The following is a 24,280-nucleotide window of genomic DNA, read 5'->3' as shown; positions in this document are numbered from 1 at the left end:
GTTAAAATATATATATATATATATTCACACAAATCAGTAAAGAAAAGAAAAAGAAAACTGTTTCACTGGCATCTATCTATCTATCCATCCACCCATCAGTTTGTCTGTCTATTCATATATCAGTCATACAGTACATAAAATAAAGACCACGGTTTTGTCAAAGCCAGTACAGTCAACAGATTTTTTTTATTGACAATTAATATCTGCAGTTGATATTAAAAAGATGTCCTATTCACAGAAGCCAGGAATGTTTTCGTTATAAATCACAGCGGAAATCAATGCAAATAATATTGCAATCAAACATTACAGTAGCCCATCCGACATAAATCATACATTCACTGCAAACATTTTAGCTTTGATATGCACTGCTGTTGAGATCTTTTAACAGGTACATGCCATGTGCAGAGAATAAACAATTACGAAGGAGAGGGTGATTATGGATTAAATTAAGTAAACTGATTCCATGGTTCAAATAATGAGTTATTAAAAGGACTATAAAATAAGTTATTTCAAACAATAGAAAAAAAAACTAATACTTTCTTTACACAAGTAAACAGCAGATGATACAAAGTAAAAGAATGTGTGCACAGTCATATTTCTGCATTCCAATAATCTCCCATGAACTACTGTTATTGTTTGTGGAGAAAATATGTCTCCCATGGGAAAGTGTGGGTGGTAAATATTTCTTGCTTACAGCTCCTTTAGGGATAAGACATCTACAATAGGTTTCTTTTTTCACCCCAACCTGGGCAAGTATTTCAAAAGCCAAAACAACTGGTTTGTCATTATAGCAGGAGACAGGAACTCCCAAGCGACCTGAAATCTCACTCTCCTACTCCACATGCACCTTTACACAGAGCACAGCCAAGACACACAGCTGTTTATGGTTACAGTGAGGGGACAATTATAAAAACCCAGGATTTAAATCATTTTAATGTTGAAAACCCAAACCAGAAGACTTTGCGCCAGGATATCAGCAGGTTACTTTTCTGAGCCACACTGCCCTCTGATTTGCTTTAAGTACAAGCATATTTCAGAGAAATGTGCAAAATAAATGACACTGTGGGTATTAGTGTTGTAAAGTGGAGGGAAAAAAAGGGGGGGGGATGACTCACACTTGCCAGTTATGCGTTGAGGTTGAGTCAAAGGACTTGAATCATAAAGCTCATAGTAATACAGTCATGAAAGCCTCAAAGTTAAACCATGATCTGTAAGCGAACATCAATACAGAAGACATAGCAGTGCTATTTATACACCATTCTCAATATGATAAAACTGTTGTCAGCCCATGCTGAATATCCAGACCGAGCACTTACATTACTAGATTGATAGGAATAAAGTTCCTTCTGATTTACTGAATCCTCTTTTTAATGAGCTTTTCCAGTTTGCGGATCCGGGAAGATTCTTGTTCAGGGGTGGGGGCGCTGAAGGACAATGATGGGCCACCGTCTGGTCCTGATGGCGGATTAGACAACCTCTGTCTGAAAAGCTCCAGCATGGTGCTCTGCTCACTCCGTTTCAGGCCCTACAGAATTAGGGGGGGAAAGAGGACCCTTTTGACCAATGAATTTCAAAGATCTTTTCAATCATTTATGTGCATAGCTTACTGATGGTGGAGCGATGTTCATTTAGTGGTTGTGAAGTCCCATCGGTAACCAGTAATCTTGTTATGTACCACAACAATCTTATTCCAAAGAGCTCTTTGCCTCTACCCATCAGATGTTTGTATACTTGCATTCAGAGGTGGGAAAGCCTTTTTTCTAACCTATCTACATGCACTAACCCAGCTGATTTTAATTTGCACTGGTGAGAGGAAGAACTACTTGGTGAAATCAGCTGCTGTCTTGCCTTGCCTTGTCTTTCCATACTTCTTTTTCTTAGAGTGTTTGATTGTTATTCCCGTCATTCCAGTTTCTTAAACAGAACTTTTTTATGGATTGTAATATTATGATTTTTCTGCATATATTTTTTGTGTTAATAGCATCATCTGGTCTAAATTTCATGGGAATTGCTGCATTGGAACGGTTTAATATAAAAATTACAAAGTTGACGTGTTGAATACTTATTTCCCCCAATGTTACATACAATGCATATTACAAGATTTTATCAATTTTAAAATTCCTTATATGTGGAATCCCTGATTTACTGTTGCTGGGATCTCATGAAATATGAGGATGATGCAAATAAAACAGACTCACCTTCATATCTAGAATCTTTTGGAACGTCTCAGGATTGCTGTCAGCAAGGAGCTTGATGTAGTTGTCCACAAAGACCACGGACGGCTCGTGAGGGGCCATGACCACCTGAGAGGTGAGGAGAAATGCGTCAGTTAAACTCCAGCTGGGCTTTCCAAACTCAAAATTTACATTTTGTTGGGAATAATGAGAAAGTCTCAATTGAGCAGTAAAAAGAGGTTAAATGGGGTACATGCCTGAATTGTGAATTTCTTTCTTTTCCCTCCAATTTTGAGAGTGGAAAAAAAAAATGTTTAACTGTATATCTTGCAACTATTTAGATTTGTAAGAGGGCAGAAGAACACATGGCTGACAGATGCAACTTGGGGGGGGGGCATTTTAATCAGCACCATTCCCCATTATACAGTAACTATTATTGTTACGTTTCTTTTCTTTTTACTCTCAGTACATGAACGCATAAGCCAGGATATGCGGATAAGGGTCAAGGCAAAGTGGGACACGGAACACTTCGGATGGTCTTGAATTCTAAACGTTCCTTCCTTTCCACAGAGTGATTTACTTAGCGACCGTCCTGGAGACAGGCCAAGGAAAAGCCTTGAGGAGGCTTGTTGTAGTTACCTCGTAAAAGAGAAAGAAAGAATAGAGAAAACTAGAGGAGGGGGAGAAAGTCTGCCTTTCTGTTCATTTCCAAAGGAGCCACAATGGAGAGAGACAGGCAAAATAATAAAAGAAAAAAACCTATAAGACTGTGGAAAACAGCCACGTCTCACAGGCAGCAGCAGCAGAATGCTTGGCTCGCAGTGTCTCCTTCAGCTTCACATCTCTCTGAGGTTTGGACCCTATGATGGGCAGGAACCCGTTCCCCGCCAAGGAAAGAGAGAAAAAGTGAAGACATCTTTAACAGATTACTCTCCACGTTTACCTAATAATGAGCATCATGTGGAAAGCCAAGCCACCACCAGCAATGAGGTCCTATTTCACCCCTAAACCGCTTAACGGGTGTCGCACTTAACTGATGTAATTCATCAACGATTAAGAAAGAATGATGACAAAGCGAGACTGTGGTGGCAAATGATTGTGCTATTGTTCCACGAAGCAGAACACAAAAAAGAACCAATGCTTTGTTTGGCCACATGGCAGCAGAAACATTGATGTTAAGAAGTGTACTGAAGTATGAACCGCTCTTCCAGGAACTTCAGAACAAAATGCTGATGAAGATGGTAATTACCTAAGAGGCACCTGGGGCCCAACAAAGCCAATCATTAAATGCCAACCAAATTTTAAAGACCCACCATATGCAAGGGTTTCTTAAGCAGACCTTCAAGTGTCTATGAATGGCCACTGGTCACGTGCTTATCATGTTTGACTTGTGAAATCTGGCTGCTTGTGTTGTGGGAAGATCAGGCTGATAACTCCGCTATTACAGGGATAGTTCACCCAAAAATCCATTACCGTTGTCATGTGTGTATTGTTCATTTGTGTTTTGAAAATGAAAGAAAGTCTTTTGGGTTGGGAACAAAATTTTCATTTTTGGGCAAACTATCCCTTTAAGTTGGTTGGTTAGTTTTTTAAAGCCATGACAGCTTCCTTGACTTTTTTTTTTTTTCATGACGAGTAACAAGTTTAAATACTATTAAAGAACTATATAAAAACCTATATAAAGTTAATTTTTGTTTTGCTAAAAACTCAAGAAGGATTTAGGATTGACTTTCTTCAAAACATGTTTACTGAGAAATATAATAATCCTAAGAGTACTTAAACCAGCACAATTTAATAAAAAATTTTAAGAGATAGTGGACTATGGCACTGAGAGCATGATATATTCATATAAGACCAATTAGAGCTGAACCCATTATGAGCATTAGGTGGATTAAAGCTGAATTCCAGGCAGTTAAAAGTCCAGGAGCAGGAAAGCCCCAGAGAGCCTGTTAAAAGCCCATGGAGCATGCATAGGGCTGGAGACAGTGGTCAGGGAGAAGAAGGATGGTCTGGAGATCAGGGGATGAAGATCCACTGAGAAACAAGCTTTCCATTCCTCCAGTTGTATTTGATACAAAAGCGCTTATATATAAATATAAATTGAGATCTATGAGTGAGGATTATCAAACTGTGGACTGCTAAGCTGCAGGGAGGAAAGCGAAGGCATGCGAGCACTTCCTGTCTTTCACTGAAAGCTCATTAAACCAGATGTGCACAACTTTGTAAATAACTGCGCTGCACCACGCAGAGCTTTATGAGCAGCTGATCATTTAAGACTTTCCTGTATTGAGCTTCTCAAGAGCGAACCGGGTGAGCAAATTCTCAAATGTTTAATATCTAGGAATGCATGTGAGGTTCCCACCTTGAGGATCATCTCCGCTCGAGTCATTCCTTTAACCACTATTTTGGTGTAGCTGGCCGGGGCTTTACGGACCACCTGAGAGCCAATGGAGGGGAGGTCTAGAAGAACGGTCTTGAGGGAATGTGTGTCCAGGAGTAACTGTTCAGGAGAAAGAAAATGAAGACATATGTTCTGAAGGTCCATGAAACCCAAACATCCCAGTGTGTAAATCCCTAGCTACCTGCTCTGCTCCAACCATGCTGATTGGCTTACACCTGAACAGGTGGTTGATGAACTTTGGAATGAAGGAGCTGGAAGGTATGGATGAAAATAAAAGAGTCAGTAAGAGGTTAACAAACGCTGTGAACATTATGATGAGCCTTTGTTGCACCGATTAGTGAGTGACTCTGGGTACTGACTTGGTGAACTTAATGCAGAACTGGGTGAAGTATTTCCGGGTGGAGGCCAGGTTGTCTCTGATAATGGGCACATTTTGTTTGATGTGCATGATTACAGAGGTCACATACGGGCTTTGGTCTCCCACATGTTCCACACTCTGCCACGGCATCTGTACAAACATACAGAAAATCAACTTCAAGGCTAGTATATTACTCTAAAGACTCTCTGGACATTGTTAACATTGACAAAAACAAAAAAAAAAAGTTTTACAAACTGAAATACAATAAAATAAATATTAAATGAAAACCTCACAATGAAAACACTGAAAACTAGAAAAGTTCCCTTGGCAACTAAATGAAATAAAATAAGTTTATGTTGAAGCTCCAAATTGACAAAACCTAAAAAATGAAAGCTAAACAGAAACTAACAAAAATGAGAAAAGCACATAGCAAAAGTACTGTAACTTAAGATGAAATTAAAATAAAAGCTGAAAATATAAAAATAAATGCAAAGAATAAAAGAAAAAAAAGACAGCTATTCAAATTCTGCCTGATAACAATAAACCAAATTATTTTCATGTTATGGCCAATAACCTGGTTAATATATATTAAAAAAAAATTTGTACTATTTTATCTCATTTTAAAAATAAATAACATTTAGACATCACATCATTCTAATGTAGAATATGGAACATTGATAAACATTTTGAGATTTGCTAAACATTACATTCAACAGTGTTATTAAAGAGATCGTTCATCTGAAAATGAAAATTACTTTAGGGTGAGTAATTCATGGGATAATTTTCATTTTTGGCTAAACTATCCCTTGAAGTTATTAGTGTTTTTATAGATTAAGTTTAGGTGAATGTTAGATAACAGCAAAGGTCATTTAAATAACAAAATCTGGGAAATTAGAATTTCAGTTAAATATCCAACATCAGCAGGTATGATGAATTAAACCATAAAAACTTTTAATATCATCTGAGGACTGCTATTGTAACGATATGTTACCTTGCTCATTGCTGTGAGGGCTGGATCACATGCAGCATCCAGATCCTGAACCAAGAGCTGGATACTGTTTGAGATGACCCTGCCAAACAGAGAGATTCATGGGAAAATTACTTAACAGCTAGCAATTAATTTCCTTGGGCAAATATGTTTTTACTTCGTATTGGGCATCAAGTTAAGTGTGACTGGTATTTACGTGCTAAAAGTGTCCATCTCCCCAGTTAAATTGATTCTCTCCATTAGGGACTTGTCCACCTTCTCCTTGAGCTTCTCCTCCAGCTGTGGACATGATATAGGACATGTGCATTATTAAAAACAAAAGACCCTATTCATTTGTAACATGTGAATGAAGAATGTGTAGTGGGTCACCTGCTGTGTGGTAGCCAGGCAGTATTCAGCCGTGCTTAAGATGCTGCAAATAAGACACAACTCCTCCATTGTGAACTTGGCCACTTCTGATCCCTCTTTCTCCTTCAGCAAGCTGCTGATGGTCAGACCACCACTACTGGTGCTGGTCCTGCATGAAAACATGCACAAACATGGTTACCAAAGCACCCTTACTCAACCCTTCTGCCGTCCCGCTGAAAGAAACAAAGAAAAAAAGACTGCATGGAAACCACAAGACAGCTTCTCGAAAACAAAGATCTTTTTTGAAACTTCTAAAGACAATACGGGGTAAACCACACAAGGTGACGGGTGGTTTTTTTTTTTTGCTTTGAAGAGCGGTGCAGAGAAACCCCACAAATGAGACCACACGGAGACGACCACTCGCTCTCCTCTCCAGCATCACCACAGTACAACACCCCAAATAAAAGCCCCAGTGACTAGGAGGATCGAACTTCAACCATAAAAAGGGAGAAAAAAGTAGTCATGCGAGGACCAGTCAGGTGGCTCGACTCACTTTGGTAGGTTCCCAGAGAGGATCTTCCAGGCATATTCGCGCAGATACTTCTGGAAGATGGTGGTCAAAGCAATCATGGGTTCTCCGGTGCTCAGCTGCGAGCACTGGACCATACACTTCTTGTAGTACACGAAGAGATCTGCACAGCTGGGGAGCACAGCACCTCCCTCATCTGTCCCTGATTTAGGGGGACCCTGTGCCCGGAAATCAGCAACAAAACGGTCGATCAGCTCACCAAGATTTCTAATAAGACAGAAAACAAAATGATTAATGACAATAGGACTAGACGGAATTTGCAGAATTTATCTGCATTTCCTGCACTGATTTTGAGGTAAAATCTGCATAATTCTGTAGAATGGATTTAAAGATTAAACACTAAACATATTAAACAGAACAGAATAAAAGATATAAGACTTTTATTGGTAATTCAATTGGTAATAAAAAGGTACATGATAAAATAAATAAATATATTTGCAAGGTTTTTGGAGATAAATTTGTTTTGCTGGAAAATCTACCAAAAAATTTTTTTCAGAAAACTATAAGTTAAATAAAAAAAAACAAATTAAAAACATGGTGAATGAAAGCAGTCAAGTTTGCAAACTACTTAAAAACAAAGTGAAAAGCTAACACCACATACAGTATCTAACTATGACTAAAATCTGAATGTGTAAATGTTGCTTTGAACAGCAATGTATTGTAAGGTCATCTCTCTCAGCACTGAGTAATCAGTTAGATGGACATTGTATAATGCAAGTCATTGTTAACAGAAAGGTCATTCTGCTTTAAGCAGTGCCAACGGAGTGTTACACAGGCCAGAGAAAGGCTTTACAAAAAACCCTTTTCTTGGGGGCCTGGTGGGATTACAGAGAGGGTAAGCTAGAAAAAGAGAGGTAAAGACCGGAATCATTTTTTGCCTCAGTAGTGAGGCGGAAAGAGTCAGACAAGGAAACTACTTAAAAGAAGGGGGTACAAGAAAGGGAAGATCACAAGTGCTGAATCTGAAATGGAAGTTGGGAAGGAGGACATTAAAATGACCCTTAAATGAATGGACTACTACTTGTGTGACTCTGAGCTGATGATTGCACAATGTTCAAGCACATTTCACTCACTTATCCTGCGACTCGATGTAAACGTAGAGATGAGGCTCAAAGCACTTGGACACGATGCCATGGAAGGGGTTGTCTGGAGCCTTGGGCTTCTTTGGCTGTGAACAGCAAAAAATTACTTAATCAAGAATTTCTTAAAAAGTGTGTTATTTTAGTACCATTGAGTTACTATTTTACTGTTTTTGTTTTAGCTTTAAATATTTTGAATAAGATTTTTTTTTATATTTGCTTTAATTTTAGTTTTTGTTATTTTATTTACATTTTGTTTTGTTTGTTTTTAAGTGCCCCTATTATGCCATTTCCAATATTGCCTTTCATACAGTGTATAATGTAGCTGTATGTGAATGTAAACGATCTGCAAAGTTGTAAAGCTGAAAGTGAAAATTAGAAAGAAATGTAAATTGCATGTTGGAATGGCACCAAATGTGGTATCAGTTTCTATCAGAAGATGGGTGGAGTGGACTGCATGTGGAAAAAATGTGGTTGTTGTTGCATAAGAGCGTGAAAATAAAAGTTAAGCAGCCTCACTCTATCCAAATCTTCATCCTTTTCTGATCCGTTGTCCTCTCTTGACTCGTCTTCCAAAAAGGGGTTTGTTGGTTCAAGAGGGGTCTCAGGTTTTTTCTGCTGAGAGAGCAAAGGAGAAGAAACATCACAAAACAGCCAGATTAGCAGCATGTCCATGCCCCAGTAAAACCTTTTTGTGCTTGGCAGCAAACAGGCATGACATCCAAAACATGGTGGTGGTCTCACCCCAGGCCCGTTGTTTAAGGTGCAGCCTGAGAAGCGCTTAGCCAGCAGTCCTTCAAAATTGGTGGTCCTCTGAATAGCAAAGAGCAAAAGCTTGACCTCGATCTCCCTGGCACGGGCTCGCATCAGCTTGGCCAGCTCGGTTCTGACGAGCAAACAAAAAAACAGACATAGACACAAGGTTGTCAGTAAAACCTAATGTGCCAAGTAGGACTAAGGCTTCAGGTCACTGCTTTTATAGGCCAGTGTCTGCAGAAGCATGGTTTGGCTGTTAAAGAAAACCACAGTGGATCAGTGTTGTATTCAGAAGAAAAGATCCAGTTACTGTCAGCTTGAAAAAAAATCGTTTTGTGAGAAGAAAATAAGCCTACATAGGGAGAAGCTGATGGTGTGGTGTATCCATTCTTACATAAAGCTTTGTCCAAAAAAAAAAAAAAAAAAAGAGAAATATATTAGATTGGATTACAGTGGACCTCAAACGTTCTTTCCAGGCACTGATGGTTTTGTAATGACTCTCTTGAGAGGAACACATATACACACACAGCCTACTTTAGACTGTCAGTACCACTACTGAAATCCCAGACACATAACCAGTTCCTTTCCATCTAATAATTCATGTCATACTGCGCACAATTATGTCTTTTATTAAGCCATGCCATAGTTGTGTGCTGTCTAATGTCTTGTCTTCCAAGCTAACCACTAATGCACATGTAAACCCCAGGTGTATTTTCTCAATAGGGTTATAGAGATATGGATTTATGCTACACTCACACAATGTCAGAATTACGGTAATTACAACTCTACTCAGAACTGTCTCCAGACTCATTAATTATTTGTTTCTATGGCAACACTCATTAAGCCACATCATATTGTTATTGAATACAGCAAAATATATATAATCACTATAAATGCTACACCTCTGTATTCTCTATTCATATTTTGAAAAACAATAAAATTACATGAAATAGTTAACAAAAAATGTAAAGTTAGCTAAATACACTAGTGTTCAAAAGTTTGGGGATTTTTTTCTTATACTCAGGAAGGATGCATTTATTTAATCAAAAACAGAGAAGCAACAATATTGTATTACTGAAATATTATTGCAATTATTAGAGTTTTAATTTCTTTCAGACAAAAATTAAAATCTTACTGCACTCAAACTTGAATGGAAGTGAAAGTGTAACCATCTTTAGTTATAAAGACATGACTATACCAAGGATATTTGTATTTAGCTTCACATAACACAGACAAGCTTGAGAAATTGAAGCTTTAATAGAACGTTTACATGTAATTAGAAGATCGACTTATAGGTTTTTTTTCCACTAAAAATATAAATAATTCCAAAAACAATAAAAAATATATCCCATGTGCAAATGCAAACTACTTTTTGTGAATAGGTGAATGTCTTTTTTGCCAAAAAAAAAAAGAAATCATCCACCTTGAGTGAGCAACATTTTCATAGCATTATGGAATGTTATACTGAACATTTTATATCCCAATATTTGCATAAAAATGTGGATGGAAATCTGACTAATGACATGGATGGTTTTCAAAAGCCAAGAACTTATGAAGAACCAATATTATGTGAATGCAGCATTAGTGTGAGATGTTTGATCGTTACCTGGTGATATGACAGAACTCCACAGCGATGCGTTCAGTCATGCACCACTCCTCAGGAAACATTCGCCCATACTTTTCTTCATAGTCCACAAGCTGACGCTTGATCCACGCATAGCGCCGGTCTATCTTGTCGAGCCACGCCACCTGTACTCAGGACAAACAGCAGAACAGACCATAAGTGTGATGGTATAGCACAATTTCAGCATGTACAGGATGCACAAGGTCACACTTACATCCTGGTTTTCTTGGAAGAGCACCAGGTATTCTGAAAGGTGCTGCCTGAGAAACTTTTTGATGATCTCCTGCTTAATCCGAGGATCCAGGACATTTGCCACCAAGCAGGCATCTCTGAGAACAATGCTAGGGCCTCCAGATTTCTGTAAATATCAAACTAGATGTGTCACAGGAATGATAGAGAGACTGGCTAGGCACTAATACTGAGAGGTGATTATTTACAATGTTTTCATCAGAGCTCTGCATCTGTACCTTTGACCCCTGGGCAGGAAAAGTCTCTTCAAAGTCGGCCAGTATCTGCGTGCCAAGCTCGCTCTGTGCTGCTTTAACTCTGAGGAAGAGCAAAACAGATGGGTGAGTGTTAGGATTCACTGCGGTCTAATGAGTTTTAAAAGCAATAAATTCATGATACCACAGGTTTAGAATCTAGAGCAATACAAGTGTCATTTCATAATACTTCACAATAAATTTGTTACAACAAATATAAATCTCAAAAAATGAAATTGATAAAAGAAGATTAAGAGCATTGAGTGGAATAAATCAAGGGCAGGTTTCTAATTTTCTTGTGTATCTAACGCATTGATATGTATCTAACATTTTGTTTTGCTTGTTTACTTTCATAAATCCACTGCGTTTACTTGGTCAACACAGGCAGTTTGACCAAGACATGTCAGCTGACCTTGTGTAGCCACGTCACTACAAAACTTTCCTTCACTACATCTTTCTTCCATTGAACTTTCTAACTAAATACCAGAAGTTTTGACATTCCTAGTCATGGTCTATCCCTATGTACCAGTCTCTGTTAGGGCAATGTGAACAGCTAGTACCTAGATCCCTCTAAATGATGGCATCTCTTAGAACAACTGGCACTGGGGAAATAAATGGAACAGAGACAGAAATAACAGCTGCTTGTAAGAAAACAGATGTCAATTCTAACTGTATTAACGAATAAGGCCAAACTGTACTTTGGACCAAAGTCTCAGAAATCTAAGAGGCAGTGTAAAGTAAGCCCAATCCCATCAAAAGGGTTTGAAGGAACCACAACTTGATAATTAGAAGATGCTCTTTTAGTTTCTGGATTATTTGCTTGCGCAAGCAAACTCAACACAAGTGTCATCCAAAATAAATAAACAAGATAGATGGAGACACATGTGCTTGCCAGTCAGACACCAGTCTTCAACGTGGCACATGGCTGCCAATTTGCTCTCTCACCAGCTCCATTAAGACCTCGACAGTGTCTGAACCGCAGCACATCCCTCAGCTGCCGCCCCGATCAAACATCTCTGGCACACCTCAAAACCAACCAGACGTCTCCATTTAGGGACAGTCGGGCTCAGAACGAAAGCATCTCAGTTTCTCTATATTTGGCATGAACTAATATTAAGCATCACAAAAATCCAATTAGACTTCACAAGAATTTCCTCAAGACATTTTTGTCCTCATAATATGTGGTAAGCTTGTGTAGTTCAAAAGAACAGCGATAAAATCAGTCCATCTGATAACCAAAGGGGGCTAATATTATTTACATGCTAAATTCCTAAACACAGTCCCCACCCTCATCAAATATAATCTCTTTCTACAACACAAAAGAAACCGACGAGGAAAAAAAAACAAGAGTCAGGCAGCGGTCAGAAACCAATGATGTACTCTGGCAAACTTAAATGCGGTTTTAACAAAACACGGGATTCGCTTGATGTACAAATGCATACTCAACCAAACAAACTCTCATCATCACTCAAGGATGGTGTTTAACATATGAGGTCTGTCTTCGAAAGCTCTTATGAACCAATGGGGTAAACATGACTAAAAGGGCACTGAAAAGGAACTGCAGATACATGCTTTTCCAGAGAAACATTTAGAACCTGGAACAATCAGGGGAATTGTTTTTCCAAATCAAACACACCCTTCCTTTCCATCTGCTTATGATACAACAGCTTTATCAGAGCATCCAACATAAACAAGCAATGCAAAGAGCAGAATCATAGGAACTGGAGACCTGTTTCTTTCATAACAAAAGGCCCAGTCTCTAAGCCTGTAGGGGACAGGGACTGCACCACCCAAACCAGAGAGAGCTCCTCCTCTGGGAAAGGCTCAAAACAGAGAGCCAGAGTGGGGAAAAAAACTTCAATAATGAGACTCCGTGAAGCAGATTTCCTTTCTGTGCTGCATCTTCAGTAAACCTAAACAGGATCTACAGACTCGCAGAACCATGATTTAGTCAAATACACAGTGTGTGAGTGAGGCATGTGTCCTTAAGCCTTGTGCTCTTACCTTTCTGAGAGCTGGCGAATCTGGGGGATGCCCATGTACTTCTGGAAGTGCTCGAGCACGTTGACTACACCCTGAAGGAGATTGGCCACCTCCCCATACTGCCTCTTTCGAGTCATAGCTCTGAGAAGGTACAATTAGACAAGCTTTAAGCACACTGTCAGGACTGAGTAAATGGACTAATCATGGGAGAAGGTATCTTGAATAAACATACTCAAGAGAGTCCACTCCGCCAGCCAGCATGTGCAGGTGATTGAGGGTGGTAATAGAAGTGGTCAGGTGACGCTTCGCATGGTCCAGCTGCTTGATGTCCCGTGTGATCTCTTTCACCTGAAGCACATTTTTAGATACAATATAAGTTCATTTAGGCATCACAGTAATATACAGTGTAAAAATGGACGTTCATTTTGAAATTTGCTAATAATTACATTTGTTGATTACATATTATATATGTTGGCAAAGGTAACCTAAAAGTAAAACTAGAGGAAATAAACATGCACGTATTTTTTTTTTTTTTCATCAATATTTATTTAATACTAAAACATTTTAATATCAGCTAATAACCTTTATGGCTCCAACATATCATGCATTCTTTATATCGCTTCACCATATTGAGGACACGGGGACAGGGCTTTGCTATTGTTCTCCTGCCTTCCTCCCCTTGCCCTTCATTACATTCACAGATGGCCAGTGTTACCTTGGGTTTTTAAAAGAAGTGCTGTGGACAAAAACCACAGGATGTCACAGTTTCTTGTGCCTCGGTTACCCAGTCTGTTGGGGTGGGTGAGTGGTAAATGGCTATTTACTCTGGGTTGACCTTCAGACCTTAAATGACTAGGATCCTGTCTGGAGGGGTTATTTTTACTCACCATTTGCTCCGATTTCTCCGCTTTGTCTTTGATGTCTTTGATTTTTCCGAAGAGTTGCTGGATGGCTTTCTGGGCCTCCTCCAACGCCTGGAAGAGGAGACAAAAGATCTAAGATGACCCAAAACAGCACCGCGGTAGCGTTTTTTAACAGCTCGCTGTCAGTTTGATGTTTTCCGTGAAACAGCAACCTGAAGTTGACTGGCTTGAGTTGAGTTTGTTTTGGGCTGGTTAGGGGATTAGAAAAACAGACACTCAATCTAAATCTTTTCACCACATCAAAAGCAATTAATAATGAACTCATATTTAGTATGAAAATAGAGTCTGAATGGTGTTTTAATGGACATGCTTCCTGCCTGCACGCCTGACCTTCCATCCACTGTATTATTTTTAGCAGGAAGATCTCTGCACTTTAACAGGGTGGGGACCAAACCACACGGCCTGATGAAACCAGTTTTTACTTGACATTCTTGCAGGCAAAGACTGTAGCAGTTGTGCTGTTGGCTCTACTACAAGTTGCCCCACCTGATGCCACCACATCACAAGGCTCCTGGCTCGGCACTGATGGGATCTGATCTTCCTGGCCACTCGAATGCAGAGTCACGGCCAGTGGCACACCTCCCACTGCAGCCACACTGCCAGTGTTTGGACTCTGACAATGCATAATTACTACTTCTTTCAAGAGCCGGTGCAGCACTGGATGAGTGGGAATACTGGCCGTTGCCAGTGTACTTAGAGAGATGTGCCTGGGCTGAGAGCAGAGAGACTTTGACCGTGTCTTTTGCCTCGCTCCTTCACAGGCTAATGGAATGCTAACAGCCGGCACCAGCTGCCACCTGGAATTTACCATTTTTACAAGCCACCAAAAACACGGAGATGCTTTGAGCCACACACACACACACACAATGCATCCTAAGAAATTCTAAGAAAGGATTCTTTAAATTGCATTATTGACTTGATATCTGAAGCAAAACTAAAGCCCGGGTGTTAACTAGGATGCATCTAGTTTAAAGTGCCATATTGTACAGTAGTAGTGCAAGTTAAGAAGCCATCCAGATCTGACATCTGAAAGCAAGAAAGATGAACTGCTTGTTGAAGGATAGTCCCTGGGTTTCCTCCTTATACTGCTGATCAGGAGAATGAGAAAGTGGTTTATTTGGATCTGGCAGGAAGAGCAGCAGCTGCTACGCATGTGGACTCTATTTGCAGTTTCAGGATGTTTTCCCCCCCAGATGGTTTAGGCAGGCCACAAACTATAGAACGACATGGATGCTGGTAATGAATGCATTTCCCTGAAGTGTTGTGACTCGACTGAAGAATATGTAGAAGTGTTGAGAAAGAAACATGTTGGTCATTAGGAGGGCTTAACAGCTGCTGACATGCAGGAATGAGACCGTGCGATTATTTCATCTGTGATGATTATGTTGTCAATCATGTACAGCATTCCACACATGCATTATTGATAATTGTCTTGCATGCAATTATTTCCTAAAATGCAGAAAATATTAAGTAAAGAGCCTGGTTGTCCCCTTTTAACTTTAACCCTATACTGCACAATATAGATTATCTATATTATATATAATATATATTAATAATCTTAGAGTTACAATTTTCTTTGTTTTGTAAGATATTAAGCATGTTGGGTCATAATAAAATGGCAATTTTTAATGACTATGGTCATTTAAAAATATATTTTCTGCCATGTGGAGGATGCACATTTTTGTTTTGCAATCAAACTATGATTCACATTTGTTAGTGAGTAACTTTCATGTTAAAAATCTGCATATATAAAGTTTTTTTTTTTTTTAGAAGTAATTGCTTAAATATTGCCTAGAAGCAACACTGAATTAATAATGTACATTAATGTAAAAAGGTTTGGGTTCAGCTATTTTTTTTATTATATCTAATATATATTTTATTCTGCAAGGATGAAATTGATCAAAAAAAGACTACATTGTTACAAAAAATTTATTATAATTTTAATTTGCAGTTTTAATGAACAGCACACATACATACACACACATACATATATATATGTGTGTGTGTTGGATTCATTTATTAATTTTATGCAATGTCCCCCCCTCCAAAAAAATGCCCCAGATGACTAAAACAACTCCTAAGACAGGGATCGGACTATAATGACTGATAGAAAAACACACATGCAGTAAACTTTCCATCCTGTGTTTAAATTAAATATTTATACGACATTCTTGGGGAGGCTCTTTCACGACATTCCTAATAAGCAGCTCCAGATGCCAAAAACTACATGAGACATCCTGATCCCAACTGGCTCCCTGACAGCTATAAACCTCTCATCTGAATGCTCCATCTGGGAACAACAACATGGCAATTTTTTTTAATATGGAACTTTCTGCAGCACTAAGGAAAATAATGTATCTTACCACAAACCCTGCGTGAGACAAAAGGGAAGGCACAGCAAGGGTAGTCCTCAATTAATTCACACCAAATGCTTTGGCCCACTGTTGACTTTCCTTTATGAATGATATCACACATCTAACAAGTTTCCCCACATTGTCAACTGCTTTTCCAATTCAGAAAATGTTTCCAAATACATTGTTGTCAGTTAACAATAGTCTGGAATAGTACTTTCCACACACTGTAAATGTTCTGATAAGCACCACAATAAATACTGTTCAGATAAAGCAAAGACACGGAGTACATTTTTTCCTTTTTAACAGAATAAAGTGTGGTGAACAGCTAATTATTCCACTGAATCCACATCAAAGAAAACCATAAAAAAAAACATTACTTTCATTCATTTTATTAACTAAAATAGCTCAAATTAAACTGAAGTAAAATTCATTACAATTAAAATACAAATACAAATTAAAAACTACTATTTATAGAAATTACAAAAAAAAATACTAGAAATAAAAAAAGTGTTTCTGTAGGTTTTATGGTATAAAGTAAATTGACTTCAATTGACTTTGACTTCAAAACTAAGCAAAAACATTTAAACTAAAGGAATAAATTGAAGGGAATATAATGTCTACAGAGCAGACAATGAATTGTATTAGCAAAACTTTAACGTTTCAACAATTTCCAACAGATCTCCCTGATAAAAAATAAAAATAAAAATAGATTCTTCCTCAGCATTTTTTTTTTCAGTTCCTAGGTCCTTCTTGTCTTCTGAGAAATTTCAAAAAATGTATTGAGTTTATGATTAAAACAAGAAACTCAAGTAAAAGTATACTGATTTAAGAAATGTTTAGATATCTGTATGGGGAAAAAAGACAAACATACTGAGGAAGTTATACTTTTTTTTTTTTTTTTTGTAGTGCATGCATCATGCATCACTTTATGAATTTAAGAAGTCCTTTTCGGTTTTAAGACCTGCGAAAAACCATGCAAAATGAAAATGGAAAATTCAAAATATTATATTAAATACAATAGTATCTCAATGATTCAGAAACAACACTGATCCACAGAGCAGGCATACAATAACAGTCACAGATTGGTATTATCTCAAACTTCAAAGAGCCCCGACCCAGTCGCAAATATGGCACCAAATTACCAGCTCTAACTTTCTATACCACAGTGGAGTATGTGAAAATACTCGCTTAACACAAACACATCCGTCCACCTCCTCCACAGAGCTAGAAATGTCATCAAGCAGACCCCTGGAATCCTGTTCCAGACACGGATGTCTCATCTCACTGATAAATACTGCACAGACTAAACAAAAAAGCTCTGCAGCGGGTCTTTCCAGTCCTCTCCCTCGGTCTCCACCATTACTCTACGCCTTGAGCTCTATATAATCCACACTTCCCCGCCGTTACATCTGGGGAAAGGATTTTTCCTCTGCTCTGTGAAAACACCTCAGAAGGTTACAGGCCGTGAGACTTGTGGCCCGGCGTTAATGGTGATCCATTCAGACACAACTAATTTCTGTGTTTGCTGTTAACTCAGGAACAGCTGAACCCTGAATCACAGGTCTAAACCATGCTGCCTCACCACATCTCAATAAAGGGGTCGCATTCCACCTCAGCCTGCCGCTTTTTTTAAGAACAGATCTGTGTTGAATCAACATTTCCATCCTGGTCCAAGAAATAGCAGGACACTAAACCATAATGTGGAATGGAATTGCTGCTGAGAACAGGGAAATTCAGAGTAAAGTGTGCCTTCCATTCCAAGAAGAGAGAGCGTCTGGGACTCTGAAGAGCCTCGTCACTTCCAGAGACACGAGATGGAAGAGATGCACAAGACAAGGATGGTTTTGAGAGCCACTGTGAAGCGGACAGAGTGGTTTACCACGAGGAGAGTTCATAAGCTTCTTTAACAACTACAATGATTTCATTATAGTAGAAAAACCCATATAGCTCACCCAAAATTCAAACACTATCATTGTTTCATTTTGTCCACATAATGAAAGTCAGTGGGGTCCAATGTTGTTTGACCTTCACTGTATGGAGAAATGTCCTCCAAAATATCTTCTTTTGTGTTCCACAGAAAAATGACTCTGGAACCCTATTAGACTGGAACCCCATGTGGCATAATGTTAATGACCTTATGAACGTGGAACCAAAAGACTCACCTGTCTGCCATCCTGCCCCACATTAGTCTGTCCCCTCACCACTGTCCTGATGTTGTCATCCAACCGTCTGATTAAAAGAATTATTTACAATATTAATTTAATAAGATGAAAACCTAAAGAACAGCTATATAGAAATAAATGCAGACAATATGAGGGTCTAAATATTAAAAACTCACCTGATTTTAAGTCGAATGTTATTCACCACTTCATCTATATTCGCCAAAGACTTAAAGAAAAACAAAATTTAAAATCAAGATTTGGAGGGAAAACATATTAAACACTCTTTTAATAATCAACATCTTAATAGTCACTTCTTCTTGCTCAGAGAGAGCAGTGCTCTCTAGTGGCCAAAAAATGCAGACATTCAATAGAGGAGAATTTATTTAGTAATGTAAAGGAAAGCGTAAATATTAGTAGCATTATTGGTCAATTGCATCAATATGGGTGACCGTAACACAAGTGTGAAATTATGTTTATTATTTATTTGCATTATTGAAGTTAATAGTATGTAACAGTATAATGCTGCTTAGAACCAGAGCTTAAATACACATAAAGCCCAAGTATTCCAATTCAGACTCACCTGTTCTGTTGGAAACAAGCTGTTAATGTATTCAACCGCATTGAAGTCAGCTCGATCCAAAGGGTCCTGGCTGGGGAAAACCTACAAAATGAGCAGATAACATTTGATGTAGCCGAGAATCAGGCGTCCACAAGTTTTCTAAAGACGTTCTAGGAGTCTGAAGTGACCATCAAGCTTTTCCACACAGCAATCCGATCAGGTGGCACCTTAACAAATAGATCAAGAGATCCAGCTGTATTACTGACCTTACACAGGAATCATTGGAGGTAGCGAAGAATGATTATGGCTTGACAAACCATTATTAAACAATTCTGCACAAGCTCTCCAACTTTGATGCTTTAGTGACAGTCTTTTCCCTCACTGTAATAAACATTACTCAGGAAGCTGCCATCAGACAGATCTGTTTATTAACTAATGCATTTCAGAGTAACGTTACTTCTACTTAAGAGGCATTCATGGCCCAATGGTCACTTTAACTATATATTAAGAACTCCAGAACTCTTTCAGAGATAAAACTACTGATATTAAAGATAAAACTGTTGACCATTTCAAAGGTTTTCAATATTTGTAGACAATCAGCAAGCCCTTGGATAAAGGGTATAAACATAAGCTATATTTAGTAGCATTTTTTATACTATCTTTCATCAAGTAACTTACACAGACTAACATTAGTCCATTTTACGATTCTTTAAAATTGACTTTTTTCATCTTTTAAACGTACTCCCTTGCTGAAAACCCTGGATATGTCAAGGTGTCTCCTGTTTTGACACCTGCCTTCAAATCACAAGCTAGCAATGACTACTTTGCGATTGCTGGTCTGTATGTTAGCTTTAAAACTGAAGTCAGTTTTGACAACAGCTGTCTACGCAAACTAATAATACGTAGCATGATAAATAAAGAAGACATTACTAAAACTGTGAGTATTAATGGAGACTGTTTAAACTGGCTATTAGCATCTCATGAGAAGAAAACAATTGACAGCTTGTGTGCTTTCTCTCTCTCTGACACACTGCAATAAAAACAGACACAACGCCAGTTCATCCGGGTTACCTGCTCAATGGCCAGCTGCACTTCTGGAGTAAGGTGTAATATCGCCTCCAAATCTTCCACAAACTCTAATTCTTCGTCCTCCATCATTGTGAACAATAACAGTCGTTTTATTTCCCTGTGCTGACGTGAATGCTTCTTTACCGTGTCAATGCGCAGGGAAAATAGCGTTTATTAGCGCCATCTGTGGCTCTGGAGGCCCAATACGAACCACGTGATGCTGGCTAATCATATTCACTTTTGATAATATATTTATAAAAGTAGTGTTTAACTGTTTTCATGATATTGGTCAATAGCGAATCATCTGAAATTCATGTAAAGCTGTAATATTATATCATATTTTAGAAAAGTGTATAGATTTCAAAGTTCCTAGTTCATTCATTCATCAAGTCTGAGATGGAGGCATGAGGAGAAGCAGATTTATTATAAAATAGTGAGGATTAAAACTGCACAAAAGAAAGCTAATTGAGTGCACAAGAGGATCTGATTCCCAAATGAATGTCTCTTATGAGTCTGTTCTTTTTTTTTTTATAAATGAAACACAAACAGCTTAGATTCGAGTCCATTTGTAAGTTACAGGTTTGTGCTCTATTTCTCTCTGGCACCCATTGCTTAAAGTTCAAGATTAGCTCACTGTGAATTCAAGATCTCTGCTGCTGTGTACTTTGTTTCCCAAACTGTAAATGATTGATCTTATTAATCACTGAGATTCTGTCTCAAAGCTCTCAGACAAGATGCCTCAGGAGCAGGACACTACTCTTTGCAATAAAATAAGAGAAGGAATGACTAAATGGAGGGATATTTTCACATGGTGAGTGGATGCAAATTTCCATACAGTGGCTTCTGTAAATTTCATTCTGTTTCCTTTGCTCTTTGGATCTGAAGTCATGCTGTTTAACATGATAGCCAGGGTTTCGTATTTTAGTATGATTTATGTACTATTCAAGTATTTATTAATATTTTGAACAAGCTTTTATTTTTTTACTCTTTCATTTAAAGTTTATTCGTTTTAATTTTAGTTAAAGTTTATTAAGTTTTTAATTGTTGTTTTATGCTTTTTATCTACTTATTTTAACATTTTAAATTTTTTTATTAATTTTAGAACTTCAGTATAGACTTATTTCAGTTAAGCACCATTTAAGTTTTTTTTTAAGCTTGGGTTTTTAATCTAATATTTATATATTATTTTAACAGAAAATGGACTATTTTTACTGGTTTTAGTTGCAATACTGTCAGGTTTTATTTTTCAGTGAACCTTTTACTTATTGTTATGCCGTTAACATAATTAGCAATGAGAAATGTTAACATTAAATGTATACAATTATTATTATTAAACAAAACTAATAATGTATATTTTAAACACAATATATGTTATATTCAGAGGATAAAACCCCTCATCAATTGGTGCACAGTTATTCCAGCCAATGTTTATCGCAGGCAACTGTTTAAAACTCTGCTGATGGGACAAGGCCTCTCAGCACTGATCTGTGGGACTGCTGTAACATCGCAGTATCTGGCAACCGTTTACTATCTGAATACACCCATGCTGCAGAGCTTCATTAACTACATCCTCCTGGGCATCACTTACACCACTGCACTGATCTTCAGACGAGGTATTCGTGTGTTTCATGTGTGTGTCGTTCATGTGTTTCATTCTTGTTCTACTGGTATCCTTTTTTTTTGGCATGTAATATTACGGAAACCTTTCTTTTAATGCAGGTGATGGCAATATTTTGCAGATATTAAAGACAAAATGGTGGAAGTATCTCTTGTTAGGATTGACAGATGTGGAGGCAAATTACGCAGTGGTGAAAGCATATCAGTACACCACATTAACCAGCATACAGGTGACAGCTTATTCTGGATCTGATGATATACACTGTGCTTACACTACCACTTAAAAGTGAGGGGCTTTTGAAATATTGTTACAATTTAAAATAACTGTTTCTATTTACAATTTATTGCTGTGTGATACATTGACAAAAGAAGAATCTGATTTAAAATTCTCAATACAAGCCGTTTGTTTGACTACCCTATTGGCCCTATTGTCTGCATTTCAGCTGCTGGACTGTTTTATTATCCCGGTTTTGATGATCTTGTCCTGGTTCTTCCTGAAGACCCGCTATAGGATCATTCACTACGTAGCTGTATGTATTTGTCTGGCTGGGGTGGGAGCCATGGTGGGAGCAGACATCCTCGCTGGCCAGGACCAGGGATCTTGTGAGGAGCACGCTGCTTCTCCAAAATATAACTGAACGGAAAACATAAGCGAAAATGTAAACATTATTCAATCCTGTGTCAACAGCAAGTGACATTCTCCTCGGTGACGGTCTGGTTCTAGTCAGTGCCACTCTGTATGCCATCTCTAATGTGTGCCAGGAATACACAGTGAAGAATCTGAGCAGGGTGGAGTTTTTGGGCATGGTCGGCCTCTTCGGGTCAATCATCAGTGCAATACAACTGTAAGATTTGTTCATGAACCACAACAACAGTAGAGCAGTTGCTGAACGTCAGTTCCACATCATCTGCACGGTTTTATTTTGTCACCTACAGGGGGATTCTTGAACATAATGAAGTGTCTAGAATTCAGTGGACATGGGAAATTGGTAAAGTACAGCAATGCCAAATAAAACCCCTTTCAGTTATGTCAATGACGTCATCCTAGGCTTGATTGTTGGCCTCTCTTCTTAGCTCTTATGCTGGCTGGATATGCGGTCTGCATGTACGGCTTCTATAGCTTCATGCCTGTGGTGATAAAGATGAGCAGTGCCACAGCGGTCAATCTTTCCTTACTCACTGGAGACCTCTTCAGCCTCTTTTGTGGGCTCTTTTTGTTCCAATACGCTGTGAGTAAAATACTTAATTGAGACATAATGTATTTTACATTACAAAATTAGTTATATCATTATATACAAAACTACATTTTTGAATGTCATTTGGTGATTTGCCAGTAACATTTTTCAGATTATATGTTAAAAACAGGTCTCCTGCGTATTATTATTATTTATTTTTTTTGTATAAAGCAAATTTTAAATAAATAGAATGTTCAAAAGAACAGATTTATTTGAAAAAGAAATCTTTATCTCTATTTTTAACATTAGTAATGTCTTAATTGTAATGTTTAATCAGTTGTTGATTGATGCATAATAGTATTCATTTCTTTCCATAAACAAAAGATCTTACTGGCCTCACATTTGAACAGTAATGACTATAAAAGAAAAATAAATTATGAAATAAAAAAATATATATATGCACCAGTGTGCATTTTTAGCATAAGTGGCAATAAGTGTCCTTGTATTCTTATCTCAGATATTCTGGGTCATTGTGACATGGAGCTTTATATTTCTTTAATATGTGAAGGTTTTTGAGTCCCCGGTGTCCTCTGCTTACTCTTTAACATTCCTCACCAAAAAAAAAACAAACAAAAAAAATTCTTAGCAATTCATTTATATACTGAATGCACTACACACTTCATGTGACTCTTACCTGTTTTATATTTAAATTAACTTCTTTCAATATCTTATTTTTGTTTTCTACAAACGGTCCTTCAATGTTTTTTGACTGAGGTATTTCAGTCCACTTATTTGTTCTTTCTTAGTTCTCAGGACTGTATATTGTGTCACTGGTGGTGATCCTCGTTGGTTTCATCATGTTTAACACCGTCCCTACCCTGAACCCAGCTCTTGCCCCGTCATCTGATGAGGAAGGGTGGGACAATCACGCCGCCGAGTTTGATAACGACAGCACTCAAGGCTGTGTGGATGAGATAACCTGTGCACAAGCAGAGCAAGATCAAATCAAGAGTCAAGTGAATGAAAGGCAGTCAGCATGTGTGGTCATAAACAGTGTTCAAATGTAGTTTTGTTAACTCCATGTTAAAACACACCTGAACCTTTTTTTTTATCATAGTTTTTTTGTCATTATATTTGAATAGTGATTATGTTGATAAATCAAATGAATAAACTGCAGAAAAAAAAGAAAAAAAAAAAGAAAAATGAAAAGAGTATGACACAAATGTTCTTATCTCATGACATCAGATCATTTATATCACTGTTGGCAAACAAACTCATATTTATGGCCAAATAGATCTGTGAATGCCACGGTTGTCACTTTAAACTGATTTTAAGAATCAGAAAAAAAAGTTTGAGGAAGTACAAAGCAGCCACCACAACATACAGCAATTAAATGTTACAAAAAAAAAAGCATATATTTTTTAAATGATCTATAACTGTAAGCACCATATAGGCAATTTTGATTGATTCATTGCGTGTATAGCTCGACAGTCCAATGTACTAAGGCACATGATCAGATTCAGAACATACAATAGTTCAACCCAAAATGAAAACCATTTTTCAGTTTAGTTCATTAGATTTCAGTTCAAAACACCAGCTTGTATTTTTAAGCAATCTCAAACAGCTTGTTTAATTGGTTC

General features: G+C 37.9%; 2 protein-coding genes across 5 annotated transcripts; one reads left to right on the top strand and one right to left on the bottom strand.

Annotated features, from left to right (window-relative positions):
- Positions 1–167: 167 nt before the first annotated feature.
- LOC128029194 (vacuolar protein sorting-associated protein 53 homolog) lies at positions 168–20,018 on the bottom strand. 2 transcript variants are annotated; one of them, XM_052616809.1, is made up of 22 exons: positions 19,852–20,018; positions 18,802–18,882; positions 18,398–18,447; positions 18,222–18,288; positions 13,670–13,756; positions 13,015–13,130; positions 12,804–12,923; positions 10,785–10,863; positions 10,532–10,675; positions 10,300–10,442; positions 8,682–8,823; positions 8,457–8,555; positions 7,932–8,026; positions 6,823–7,065; positions 6,291–6,438; positions 6,118–6,200; positions 5,925–6,003; positions 4,935–5,083; positions 4,757–4,826; positions 4,537–4,674; positions 2,199–2,303; positions 168–1,525 (listed from the first exon to the last, which is right to left on the bottom strand). In XM_052616809.1, the coding sequence occupies exons 1-22, from the start codon at positions 19,936–19,938 to the stop codon at positions 1,352–1,354; spliced, it is 2,499 nt and encodes an 832-aa protein (XP_052472769.1). In that variant the 5' UTR covers positions 19,939–20,018; the 3' UTR covers positions 168–1,351. The 2 variants fall into 2 exon arrangements, with proteins under 2 accessions (XP_052472769.1, XP_052472770.1); XM_052616810.1 differs by having other exon boundaries at positions 8,457–8,552.
- Positions 20,019–20,346: 328 nt separating this feature from the next.
- slc35f2l (info solute carrier family 35 member F2, like) lies at positions 20,347–23,830 on the top strand. Of its 3 annotated transcripts, none has more exons than XM_052616814.1 (8): positions 20,347–20,693; positions 21,286–21,461; positions 21,568–21,695; positions 21,909–22,068; positions 22,154–22,310; positions 22,402–22,454; positions 22,540–22,694; positions 23,447–23,830. In XM_052616814.1, exons 1-8 carry the CDS (start codon positions 20,668–20,670, stop codon positions 23,705–23,707), a joined length of 1,116 nt encoding a protein of 371 aa, XP_052472774.1. In that variant the 5' UTR covers positions 20,347–20,667; the 3' UTR covers positions 23,708–23,830. The 3 variants fall into 3 exon arrangements, with proteins under 3 accessions (XP_052472774.1, XP_052472773.1, XP_052472772.1); XM_052616813.1 differs by having other exon boundaries at positions 20,348–20,659; XM_052616812.1 differs by lacking the exon at positions 20,347–20,693 and having other exon boundaries at positions 20,951–21,461.
- The last annotated feature ends 450 nt before the right edge of the window (positions 23,831–24,280 follow it).

The sequence above is a fragment of the Carassius gibelio genome, chromosome A15 (assembly GCF_023724105.1).
Source record: "Carassius gibelio isolate Cgi1373 ecotype wild population from Czech Republic chromosome A15, carGib1.2-hapl.c, whole genome shotgun sequence".
Classification (NCBI taxonomy): Eukaryota; Metazoa; Chordata; class Actinopteri; order Cypriniformes; family Cyprinidae; genus Carassius; species Carassius gibelio.
Note: the sequence above shows the minus strand (reverse complement) of the source record. Positions and strands in the feature narration are given on the sequence as shown.

Excerpts from the sequence above, each read along its gene's own strand:
- slc35f2l (XM_052616812.1), top strand. The coding sequence starts at position 21,140 with ATGAGAAATGTTAACATTAAATGTATACAATTATTATTATTAAACAAA. Across the intron at positions 22,069-22,153 it reads TGGCCAGGACCAGGGATCTT|CAAGTGACATTCTCCTCGGT; the intron begins GTGAGGAGCACG and ends CTGTGTCAACAG. Across the intron at positions 22,455-22,539 it reads TCAGTGGACATGGGAAATTG|CTCTTATGCTGGCTGGATAT; the intron begins GTAAAGTACAGC and ends CTCTCTTCTTAG.
- LOC128029194 (XM_052616809.1), bottom strand. The coding sequence starts at position 19,938 with ATGATGGAGGACGAAGAATTAGAGTTTGTGGAAGATTTGGAGGCGATA. Across the intron at positions 5,084-5,924 it reads CCCTCACAGCAATGAGCAAG|ATGCCGTGGCAGAGTGTGGA; the intron begins GTAACATATCGT and ends ATGTTTGTACAG. Across the intron at positions 2,304-4,536 it reads GAGCGGAGATGATCCTCAAG|GTGGTCATGGCCCCTCACGA; the intron begins GTGGGAACCTCA and ends CTCACCTCTCAG.